The sequence below is a fragment of the Balaenoptera ricei genome, chromosome 19 (assembly GCF_028023285.1).
Source record: "Balaenoptera ricei isolate mBalRic1 chromosome 19, mBalRic1.hap2, whole genome shotgun sequence".
NCBI classification, from domain to species: domain Eukaryota; kingdom Metazoa; phylum Chordata; class Mammalia; order Artiodactyla; family Balaenopteridae; genus Balaenoptera; species Balaenoptera ricei.
In genome coordinates, this window is record NC_082657.1 from 27,365,138 (window position 1) to 27,378,148 (window position 13,011).

Consider the following 13,011-nt stretch of genomic DNA (forward strand, 5'->3'; position numbering starts at 1 on the left):
TCTAAGATTATTAGAAAAATAGCTGACTTATAGTGTGGACTTTATTTTTCTCAAAGGTAATCATGTTTTTCATAAACACCCACTGATATTTTTCCTTATCTTCATTAGTGTTAGTTGCATTGCTCAATTTAGTTCAATGTTGACATTTTTATATTGTTTCTTATTCATTTCTTCAAGACGTTAAATTCAATATATTATTTTCTTTAATTTTGGTTATTTTCCTGTTAAAACTGTAAGATAATTTTCCTTTGTAAGGTCTGTAAAAAGACATATCTCTGGGAACATAAATAAGGGATGTTTTCCCTTTATATCAGGGCTTTGCAGAGTGCGTTTCTCTTGTGAATAAGTTGTAATTTATTTTGCAAGTGTTCACACTTAACAGTGAATATGTGATTTTGGTAAGAGATGGTATGGTAAATTTATCAATGAAGGACCATTAAAAAAAACCCCAAATTTTAGGGAAAGCTCATTTATTAATACATCAAATATTTATTATATTATGGGTAAGGCACTATGTTAGGGACTAAGGACAGAATAATAATAAACAAGCACAGCCTTTCCTCTTCAAGGACTTAATACAGATAACTCACCAACTACATAACAGAAGTGGTAAGTAGTAGGACTAACTAAGCATAGAGTGCTAAGAAACAACAGAACATGTGTCTAGTCCTATGTCAAAGGGGAGCCAGGGAATGATTCTCACAGGAAATATCATCTAAGAGCTCACCTGAAGATCACAGGAAAGACTCTGGAGAAGATGAGAAGAAGAGGCTTCAGGGTAGAGGAATAATATGCAAGTGAGAGAGCACACAGAACAAGTAGTGCAGTGTGGCTGACAGAGAGCTGGGAGAGGGTGTGAGGAGGAACAGCGAGGGATAAGGCTGAAGAGATAAACAGAGGCTTTAACTCAATAAACTAAATTAGAACCATTTCTCAAGGGCACAGGGCAGCCACTGAAGGTTTGTATTTTAGAAAGATCACTCTGGTTGCTTTTTGAAGGATGGCTCAGATGACTCCAGTCAGGCCAAAAATGATGATAGCTCAACTAAAGTAACAGGATAGAGAGAAGGAACAGTTAAAGGGAGAGAATAATAATCTAGTAGATTTGAGGGGTGAGGGAAAGGAAGAGGTAACTGAGATAGGGAACATGAGAAGAGGAGTGGGTTTTTGTGGGGACACACTAGATTTCAGTTTTAGAGGTCCCTGTAAGACACTCAGATATAAAGGTCTGAAGCTCAGGAGAGACAGCTGGTAAATAGATTTGGGAGTAATCAGTACTACAAATAGAAAAAAAAAAAAAAAAAAAAAGCCAGGAGAGAGACTGAAATACTTCAAGAGTACACATAGAGTGAGAAGAGAACTTAGGATGGAACCCTGAGACACAGCAACATTTAAAGGATGGCCAGAGGAAAAGTCCATAAAGGAACCTGGGAGAATGGCCAGAGAAATAAAAGGGGATCGAGGAAAGGAGAGCGTAAAGGAAGCCAAGGAAAGGGAGTGTTCCTAGAATTGGTCAGCAGAATCAAGGGCAGTTTTCAGTGGCGTGACGCCAAAGGCTTGATTACAACAGCAGGTTAAGGACATGGAAGTAAACTGGAGAGATCCTACTGTACATAACTCAAGAAGTTTGGCTGGAAGAGCAAACAGGGATTAGGCAGTGGCCAGAGGGGACGTGGGGTTTTGGAAGGTACTTGTATATGCATTTATATATAAGAGAGATTTGTACATCCTTAAATGTTGAAGAGAAGGCACCGACAGGGAAGTGGAGTTGGATACACAGGCCAGATAGAATAAGCAATGGAATGAGGTCCCTGAGAGTATGTAGGACCCATAGCATAAGTGGTGCATTAATTTTTAGTCAAGGGAAAAAGGAAAAGAGATGGGTGTGGATGAACGGATTACATTTTAGTGCTACAGAAGGCAACTGACAAACTGTTAAGCACAAGGTCCTGTGCTAGGTTCTATAATACACTGGCAAGCAAAACTGATACTATCTCTGCCCTCATGGAGGTATTTAAAAGGAGTGTGCACAGACTCTTTTTGTATATAGAGTATTAAAGGACTACTTCTAAACTCTTCTGCTGTTCAAATGGAAAAGTACTCATCTGCTTGCTTCTAAACTCATAATTTATAAAGTGGGAGAAGGCACCAGGCTTTGGTAAAAAGAATTACCAAGTGACAGGGAAAGAAGCTATAATCTCCACTAACACAGAGGAAGGCCAAAATATGCCTTATGCTGAGGATAAAAAATTCAAAAAATTAGCTGAGTATTTAAAGAAAAAATTAGGAAATAGGAATACATTCTTCTGATTCACAGATGTTTATGGTAGCTTTCACTGAAAATATTGATATCCTCCATATTCAGATTTCATAAATTCTGTGATATGTATTAAAAAAGATTTAATACATATTAGATAAGAAAATAAGACAAGAAAAAATCAAGAAGTCAAGTAGACCTCTAGTCCTATTCTGAAGGCAGAGAGAACACCAACATTTCTCAAATGTTTGGAACTCACTATCCTTACTAATAAAGGGATGTTTATAGAGGCAGGGAAGAAACATTAACGTTGACCAATAACAGCAGATACACTTTTTGAATATTTATTGTGTATTATGCCTCCACTGTGATTTACCTACATTAATTCCTCTAATCTTAATAAAAAACTTAGATGGGAGTGTGGTAAGCAGAAAAATCATGCCCTAAAGAGGTTCACATCCTAATTCCCAGAACCTGCTAAATGTATTTCCTTATATTGCAAGTGGACTTCGCAGATGTGATTAAGGATCTTTTTTTCTCTTAAAAATATGGAACACTTCATGAATTTACATGGCATCCTTGCACAGGGGCCATGCTAATCTTCTCTGTATCGTTCCAATTTTAGTATATGTGCTGCTGAAGCAAGCATCCATGATTAAGGATCTTGAGATGGGGAGATTATCTTGGATTATCAGGGTGTGTGGGCTCAATGTAATCACAAGGGTCCTTATAAGTGAAAGAGGAAGGCGAGATGGGTTAGGGTCAGTGACTGGAAGATGCTACACTGTTGGGTTTGGAGATGGAGGAAGGGGCCATGAGCCAAGGAATGTAGGTGGCTTTAAGATGTGAAAGGCAAGGGAATGGATTCTCCCCAAAGCCTCCAGAAGGAATGGAGCCCTGCTGACACCTCGATTTTAGCTCATGAAGCATATTCAGTGTTCTGACCTCAAATGTATAAGAATAAATCTGTGTTGTTATAAGCCACTAATTTTATGGTACTTTGTTAGCAGCAATAGGAAACTAATATAAGTGGGTACTATGACTTTCCCCATTATATTGATGTGGAGAAAGAGACTTAACAAGGGTTAAATAATTTCCCCAAAGTTACTGCAGATAGTTGAAGAAATTCCCATTTTACATTCTTATTTTCTCTTTGAGGTAGGAGGCAAGGTGAATTTCTAAGAACTGGAAGTTGGGATTGGCTGTAAGGGAAAATTGGGAAGAACATAAAATAGTTCTTATGAAGAGTAAGAATTTCCAGCCTCATATGTAAAGTCCTTGCCTCACAGTGAGGTATTTACAGAATATAAGATATGATGAATTTGCCTTAAAATAATCTAAGAGGGGCCGTAAGGGGGATAAGTAGTAGGTGGGGGCATAGGTGAAGTAAGACTGGGTATATGAGGATAGTGTCAAAAGCTGGATGGTAGTATGGGCACAAGGAGTTTTATTATACTAGTGTATATTTTTATATGTATTTAAAAATTTTCCAAAAAAAGTTAAAAAAAGAATTCATGGTAAAGAGCAATAAATGTCACAGAGGAAAATATCTTGAAAAAGTCATGAAGTAAGAAAACAAAAACAACTTTTAAAAAAGCTACACTGACACAGAACCTATCAGTGGTGCCTGAGGAAGAGTGGGATAGGGAAGGAGGGTCAAGGAAGGTGGGAAGGAGGGATAGCCAAGGGGCACAAAAAACCTTTTGGATATGATATATTCATTATTTTGACATTAATTATCTATCTATCATCTATATATCTCAATTAAGAAGGTATAGTGTATATATACATATATACTATATATGTCATAACAACAAATCGAATATATTAAATGTGTGCAGCTTACTGCATGTCAATTATACTGCAATAAAGCTGTAAGAAATTAACAAACAAAATACAGCAATACTGATAAAAATGCAAGGAGAGCTTCTATCTAGCCCGACACGTGGAGTTTGGAAGTCATCACTGCTGTACTCACAACAAAAAAACCTGAAGAAACTGAAAATCAACTCTGCTTTGATCCATCAGAGAACTAAGGTCACAGAGCAAACTGCTACCCTGAAAACTGGAGAGGTGGATACAGAGCGTCACAGCTTACTGGGAGCAGAAGCCCAGAACCAGAAGACTGAAACTAGAGCCAGTACTGGCAGGAACACTTAAACTGTGATTGTGACATTACTGGAGAATCAGTGTGAACTAGTTTGAGAGTTCAAAACTCTGGGGGAGAAAGCGAGGCAGTCTTAGGGGAGCCACACTTTTGCAAGTTTTACCTCCAGGAGTTCCATCAAATTCTCAAGAGGAAGACTGGGGGAAAAAACCCTCATGCTTCTAGCACAGAGAAGAAAGTAACCAGTTAGAAATATGCCCAGAGCTCTCTGTTCTCCTTCACAATAGCTTGCCCTTAAGGAAAACTATTTTACTGGAGCTTAAGTAACTTGGGATTTACCAAAATCTAATCAACCAGGGGGAAAGGAAATACCTAACTTCAGCCCCCTCTAGCCTCCCTGTTTAACCTATAGAGGAGGGCAAGCTGAGAAGCACTTGTTCAAGTCACAGCCCAGGGACACAGGCTCACTAAAAAACTGAGACACAGGATGATAGGATGCTTCTCCTACCATAGCCTTATACCTCACCACCACATCAACTGGGCTCCTGTCTAATAATGAGATTACAGTTAAAAGAACTGCAAACCTCAGACCCATTTAAGAGGAAGTCTGTAGGGTGACACAAAGACAACAGAAGAGACAAAAGAAAGACACTAGAGGAAAATTTTGCCTCTTGACAGCATAGCTACTGCAAACAGTAACACAGTCTAACTCCTAGCAGATAAACATAAATCCTCATAGTGAAGGCTTATCTACCACAGTTCCTTTCACCCAATACATCATGTCTGGCTCTCAAGAAAAAAATTTTAAGCCATGCTAAAATGCAGAAAACAAAGTTTGAATAGACAAAGCAAGCATCAGAACCAGACTCAGATATGGCAGAGATGTTGGAATTATCAGACCAGAAATTTAATATTTAATATGATAAAGGCTCTAATGGAAAAAAGTAGAGAACATGCAAGAAAAGATTGTTAATGTAGGCAGAGAGATGGAAACTCTAAGAAAGAATCAAAAGGAAATGGTAGAAATAAAAAATACCACAATAAAAATGAAGAATGCCTTTGATGAGCTCATCATCAGACTGGACACAGAAGATGAAAGGATCAGTAAACTTGAAGATATATCAATAGAAACCTCCAAAACTGACTTGCAAAGAGAAAAACTAATGAAAATTTGGAAAAGAATATCCATGAACAATTACACAAAGGTTACATACACAAAGGTGCAACATATGCGTTGTAGGACTACCAAAAGGAAAAGAAGGGACTTCACTGGTTGTGCTCCAGCCACCAGCCAATTGGCCACCAGCCAATGCAGGGGACACGGGTTCAAGCCCTGGTCCAGGAAGATCCCACATGCCGCAGAGCAACTAAGCCTGTGAGCCACAACTACTGAGCCTGTGCTCTATAGCCCGTGAGCCACAACTACTGAGCCCGTGTGCCACAACTACTGAAGTCCGCGTGCCTAGAGCCCGTGCTCCACAAAAAAGAGAAGCCATCATAATGAGAAGCCTGTGCACTGCAACAAAGAGTAGCCTCCACTTGCTGCAACTAGAGAAAGCCCACATGCAGCAACGAAGACTCAACACAGCCAAAAATAAATAAATAAATTTATTTAAAAAAAAAAAGGAAAAGGAGAGAAAAGAACAGAAGAAATATTTGAAGAAATAATATAAGAATTTTCCAAAATTAGTGACAGACATCAAACTACAGATCCAGGAAGCTTAGAGAACAACAAACAGGAAAAATACCTAAAAACCTATACCTAGGGCTTCCCTGGTGGTGCAGTGGTTGAGAATCTGCCTGCTAATGCAGGGGACACAGGTTCGAGCCCTGGTCTGGGAAGATCCCACATGCCGTGGAGCAACTAGGCCCATGAGCCACAACTACTGAGCCTGCGCGTCTGAAGCCTGTGCTCTGCAACAAGAGAGGCCGCGATAGTGAGAGGCCCTCGCACCGCGATGAAGAGTGGCCCCTGCTTGCCACAACTAGAGAAAGCCCTAGCACAGAAACGAAGACCCAACATAGCAATCAATCAATCAATCAATCAATAAATAAATCTTTAAAAAAAACCCAAAAAACAAAACCTACACCTATACATTTCATACTCAATCAGCAGAAAATCAAAGACACAGAGAAAATCCTGAAAGTAACCTGGGAAAATGAATGGGAGAAAAGGGTGTCCAGGGATCCATATAAGACTATGATACAATTAGGAATGCTCATTTGAGGCTGATGACTATGAATCACTGGCAGTGACAATATTCAGGGCTGTATATTTTTCTTTAGAAATGCCCAGTAGCTTAGATCTAGGAGTGAACAAGAGAGACAGCTGGATTAACAACCCAGGGTTGTAATTTTGCCAGGCAGGTAGAGTAAAAGGAGAGTGCTTTATGGGAATTAAAGGTAGTGGCAAAAGTGATGGTTGATATATGGTAGCTAAATAAGGAGGTAAAGAAAACAGGTTGATACAGGTCAAGAAACTAATAGACTTAAAGTTGAATAGGTACAGTTATAATAACAAGAATGAGAGGGCTGGAAAAATAGTTTTTGATCAGAGAGTTGATGGATGGTACTGAGATTTCAAAAGTAAAACATTTCTGGTAGATAAGGTCCACCGTATGGCCACGGGAGTGAGTAGCCATAGTTGAATGAAAATGAAAGACTCTGGGGTTTTCAGCATGGAAATAAAGGAATTTGGGTGAGATTAGTTGCTGATTTCAATATTCTTTCCTCTCTCCATATATCAGATAGGTTGCCTGTAGCAGGTAGAAATATATAGGCAACAGAAGAGCATTTATTCAATTCATAATTTAACTCAAGTGATAAAGAATATCATATGGTACGCACATTTTTCCTCTTAGTCTCACACTGGGTCATATCTTACATAACAGACTATGATCAAGTGGATCTGATGTCAAAACAATATGAAGAAGGCTCACTTTATCATGAAATAATTTTACAAGTGGGAATACATTTGATATACGGAAAACTGGGGGAGTATAGTGTGCATTTGTTTCTTTTAGGTTGTCATAAAATTGTGATCTATGACATCAGTGGGGAAGGAAAATGATAGATGTGAAAGGCAGTTCGACAGGATCTGAACTTCAAAGAAAGTAATAAATGGATGAATGGGAGGCAGACGTTATCAGCTGCAGAAAAGCCCAAAGGTGCTGGACTGTTAGGATAATCATTGTAAGAATGTGCATGCTGCACTTTACTTACGTGACTTTCTAAATGACTCTGTTCTCCATATGATAGAAGTGACTTTTAGTTTAAGATAAGGAGAATGGGAGCATTAGTGATCTTAGAAGTAAAACCTGCCTTAAGCAAACAGCCTTTCCTATCAAATTTTCTGCTAGAACTTGTGGGTAAAATGAGTGGGTTCAATTTCAACTTTTTAAAAGTTCTTTGCTTGACGAGGTAATGAAAGAGCCACATGATGGGAATATGGTCAATCAGAGAAAAGAAGAGGAACAAAGGGTCTGAACATTTCACAAACTGGGTAGACAATACCTGAATAACCAAGTTAATCTTTGGCCTCCAATTAATCAGACTTGCACTTGATTAAAAAAAATAGGCTTTATTTTTATAGCAGTTTTAGATTCACAGCCAAATTAATCGGAAAGTACAAAGAGTTCTGACATACCCTCTGCATCTCTCCTCCTCAGACCCTCCCCTACTATATCTACATTTTTATAATGATATGAAAGCAGATAGGTTTGAACAGGCACTCATATAGTTCACAGTGGATGTGGTGACACAGTCCAGACCTTCCCTTCAGGACTGAGGCAATATTCCCCGAGCTGCTCCAAGTGTTGGTTGCTGATAGCTCACAGCTAGGTTCTTACCTAAAAATTGTTCTCAGCCAAAGGGAGCTGGCTTGTACAAATTATAACCCCTTCCTGGGGACTGCCTGCATGCAGTGTCTAATGCAGAATACAAAGGCATGGCCCTTTTGCTTCCATCTGGGCCATCTTTGAAAAACCAGCCTTGCTTCACATCTCATAGACCTGCTTTCCTCACTACTCCAGAAGTCTTGCTCTCAAGAAGAGTCTAGATTAAATCTTTGCATGCAAATCTCTGGGTCAGGGTCTGCTTCCACATGTCTTATATATGGGAAGTTTCCCAACCATACATAAAACATTGATAATGAAGCAGTGCTTTAAAGGTGTAGTAAAAATATGACACTATAATCAGAACACCTAGTTCTGTGTTCTAGTTCCACTACTTAATGGCTCTATGACTTTGGATAATTTATTTCTCTGAGCCTCAAGCTTCCTCATCTTTAAATGGGGGATAATTTCTTATGTAACAAGGGTTACTATGAGGGCTCAAATAGGGATATACCAACACAAACACAAACACAAACACACACACACACACACGCTCATGCTTTTAAATATAATGTAATATTCTTATTACAATTTACATGAACTGGCAATTTCAAAACCTAAGCCTAATTATTTTCACATTCTGTTATTTCATGGAAACATTCCATTAGACAGCAAGTCAATATTAAGATTAAACCAAAAAAATTCATTAATTGTCTACTATATGCTTGACCCTGTGCTATGAACGAGGTATACAAAGATGGCATGGTTCTTGACCTCAAAGGATTACAGCCTGGGGAGAGGCATTAAATATAAACAGATAAAGTGTGATCAAGTATTATACATGCCAAGGGACTTCCCTGGTGGTCTAGTGGTTAAGAATCCGCCTTCCAATGCAGGGGATGTGGGTTCGACCCCTGGCTGGGGAACTAAGATACCACATGCCGCGGGGCAACTATGCCTGCACGCTCTAGAAAGATCCCGTGTGCTGCAACTAAGACCTGATGCAGCCAAATAATAAATAAATAAATAATAAATAAATAATTTTAAAAAGTATTATATATGTCAAAATGGCAGCAGTATGCCCAGAAATAGTGGGAGGTGTGTTCATTTTTCCAAGAGTATCAGAAAAGACTTCATTAAGGAAGTGAACCTTGAGGTGAGACAGTTTTTAGGAAAGGTACTTTATTCCCAGTAAACTTTACTTGAGCACTGAAGGATACTTTAATCACTTCTAAAAGTAACATCAATTTGATTTAACCTATAACAACTATTTTGTGTGTGTCTATCATGCAGAGAACTTTCACAGAAATATTTACAACTGAGAGTTAAGGTTACTTACTGTTATCTTACGAGGACATTCATTAGGACAGAGACCACTAAGAACTGTGGAAAAATTAAAAAAAGCCTATTATTACTGTTATAATATTAATATGCACTATTGATTCATGGTCAAGCAAAAACCAATTCAATTTCTTTAGATCTGAGTAAATTAAATTTCTTTTGTTCATTTTATGCCAATATTTCAAAAGCCTTTATTAAGCAGTCAAGCTGCTGCCATTTTGTGAAATATACAGGTGATATAATTAATTACGGTTATAATATCATACCTACTGTTGGTCCTATTTTCCAATTGGTTAGCTACATTCCAAGGATGACTTAGAATCTGACAGAGAAGTGCCAAATGCAAACCAATTATAATTTATACTGAAAAAAACAAATAGAACATTTAACACTTCATATCAAACTAGACTATTTCAATTTATCTAGTCAAATTTTCTGGGTAAAAGAGTTTGGGCTCCCTTGATAACTTTTATGGAGAACATAACTGTAAAATAATTGATGGGTCTATAACAAATATACAAAAATAATTAATGACATATTTATTCTATAATTACCAAAAAAGAAAAGGTTAGGATATCTGAACATTCTTTCTATAACTAACATGAATTTTGAAACATAACTACACTACTACCACCTCATGTGAAGTAATTCCTTTGTAAGAAGGCAGACTTTATGTTTTATTAAATATGCTATATGTTATAAATTAAAGGAAGACAGCTGATAATACTGCTCAATTAGCATGAACTGTACCAATAATAATTGTGATTATTGGTTAGTTCAAATATATCCATAGGAAAATGGTTCCTTATGTTTATTTATATTTTACAAATGTGAAATGATAATCATTCTAATATAAATATTATACTTAGGCAGGGTATATAAACTGCAAAGGCATCAAGAAATGAATATGACATATTTCATCACAGAAGAAGATACCTGTTTATTTACTATAGTATGTTTATATTAAATTCGACCTGAGGAAACAGTGAAATAAATGTTTTATACTTGCAAATCAGTTTTCAATGTTTAAGTTCCTTACCCCAGCATAGTGCCTAGTTATCACTCTTTTATTCCCAAACACTCCATGACCTTACTTCTCCCTCTCCTTTTTGTTCCTCTTCCCTCAACTCTGGGCAGACATTGGTACTTCTTTTTCACTTGTCCCCAAATGATTTTCCTAAACCTTCATTAAAACATTATCTTGCTAAACAGTATATTATTTATTCAAAAGTCTGTCTTTGTACCAGTATGTAAGCTCTGCATTGTTTTAATCATTTTTGCAGGGCCTAGCCAAATGTATTTGCTCAATAAATACTTGTTAAAGGAGGGAAAAGATGGATTATTCAATAAATGGTACTGGATAATTGGCTACTTGGAGGAAAATAAAGTTAGACATTGATTCATAACATGAAAATTACATTTGGCAAAGACACTACTAATATAAAGAACTCTTACACTACAATGATAAAAAGACAACCCAATTAAAAAATGGGCAAAGGACCTGAACAGGCATTTCTCCAAAGATGATGAAGACATACAAAAAGCTCATGAAAAGATGCTCAGCATCGTTAGTGATCATGGAAATGCAAACCAAAACCACAATGAAATGTACACAATTCACAATATCCAAGAGGTGGAAGCAACCCAAATCAATGTCCATTGGCAGATGAACGAATAAACAAAATGTGGTACACACTCACAATGGAATATTATTCAACTTTAAAAAGGGAAGAAATCCTGTCACATGTTACAACATGGATGAACTTTGAGGACATTATGCTAAGCAAGCCAGTAATAAAAAGACAAATACTCTATGATATCACCTACATGAGGTATCTAAACTTGTCAAATTCAGAGAAACAAAGTAGAATGGTGGTTACCAGGGGTTGACGGGAAGGGAAAAGGGGCTGTTGTTAAATGGGTACAGAGTTTCAGATTTGCAAGATGAAAAAGTTCTGGGGATCTGTTTCACAACAATGTGAATATACTTAACACTACTGAACTGTACACTTAAAAATGGTTAAGATAGTAAATTTTATGTTACATGTTTTTTTTACCACACACATAAAAATGGTTAAGATTGTAAAAAAACAAAACAAACCCACAATGAGATACCATTTCACACCCATTAGGATGGGTATAATCAAAAAGTCAGATAAAAACAAATTTGGGTGAAGATGTGGAGAAACTGGACCCTCATACATTTCTGGTGGGAATGTAAAATGGTCCAGCTGCTTTGGAAAAGTCTGGCAATTCCTTAAAAAGATAAACAAAGAGTTCCTATTTAACCCAGCAATTCCATTCTTAGGTATACATCAAGAGGAATTAAAATATATGTCCACACAAAAACTTGTACATGATGTTCACAACAGTATCATTCATGATAGCCAAAAAGTAGAAACCATCCAAATGTCCATCAACTGATGGATAAACAAAATGTGGCAGGTATATTCATATAGTGGGATATTTGACAATTAAAAGAAATAAAGTACTGATGCTACAATATAGATGGATCTTGAAAACATTATGCTAAGTGGAAGAAGTCAGTCACAAAAGACCACATATTATATGATCCCATTTATATGAAATATTCAGGATAGACAAATCTATGGATACAGAAAGTAGTAGCTGCCTGGGGATGGGGATTGAGGGTGCTGGCTAAAGGGTACAGGGTTTCAGGATGATTGGTAGCTCTATTTTTACTTTTGTCATACTGAGTGAATCAAGTCAGAGAAAGAAATATCATATGATATCGCTTACATGAGGAATCTAAAAGGAAATACAAACGAACTTATTTACAAAACAGAAACAGACTCACAGACTTAGAGAAGAACTTATGGTTACGGGGGGGGGTGGGGAGGGTGAGGGGAAGGGATAGTTAGGGAGTGTGGGATTGATATGTACACACTGCTATATTTAAAATGGATAGCCAACAAGAACCTACTGTGTAACACAGGGAACTCTGCTTAATATTATGTAACAAACTAAATGGGAAAAGAATTTGAAAAAGAATAGATACATGTATAACTGAATCACTTTGCTGTACACCTGAAACTATCACAATATTATTAATCAACTATACTCCAATATAAAATAAAAAGTTAAAAAAATAAAAAATAAAAAAGGGTACAGGGTTTCTTCTGTGGTGATGAAAACGTTCTACAACCGATTGTGGTCATGCTGGTACAATTCTGTAAATATACTAAAAGCCATTGAATTGTATACTTGAAACAGGCAAATGGTATGGTATGTAAATTATATCTCAACAAAGCTGTTATAAAATTTTTAAAAATACCATAAAATTAAAAAAAAACTAATGACAAAGGGCTGTGAACTTTAAAAAAAATACATTACAAAGAGATATTGCCAATATACAAAGAGCTTCCAGATATGGGTTAGAAGATGATAATCCAATAAAAACAAAGGATATCAATACCCAGAAGAGAAAGTATAAATAAGCAAAAAACCAGGAA

The 13,011-nt window shown here is 37.0% G+C and overlaps 1 protein-coding gene and 1 non-coding gene across 3 annotated transcripts in view; both read right to left on the reverse strand.

The window, feature by feature from the left end:
- The window catches only part of ITFG1 (integrin alpha FG-GAP repeat containing 1), a 267,814-nt gene that overhangs the window by 52,595 nt on the left and 202,208 nt on the right, over positions 1 to 13,011 (reverse strand). For both annotated transcript variants that reach the window (XM_059906036.1, XM_059906037.1), the window contains exon 13: positions 9,537 to 9,580. In XM_059906036.1, coding sequence (XP_059762019.1) covers positions 9,537 to 9,580 — 44 coding nt within the window. The remainder of the gene's footprint in view (positions 1 to 9,536; positions 9,581 to 13,011) is intronic.
- Positions 2,800 to 2,902, reverse strand: LOC132354418 (U6 spliceosomal RNA). Its single transcript, XR_009499285.1, has one exon. It is a non-coding gene; the product is annotated as a U6 spliceosomal RNA (small nuclear RNA).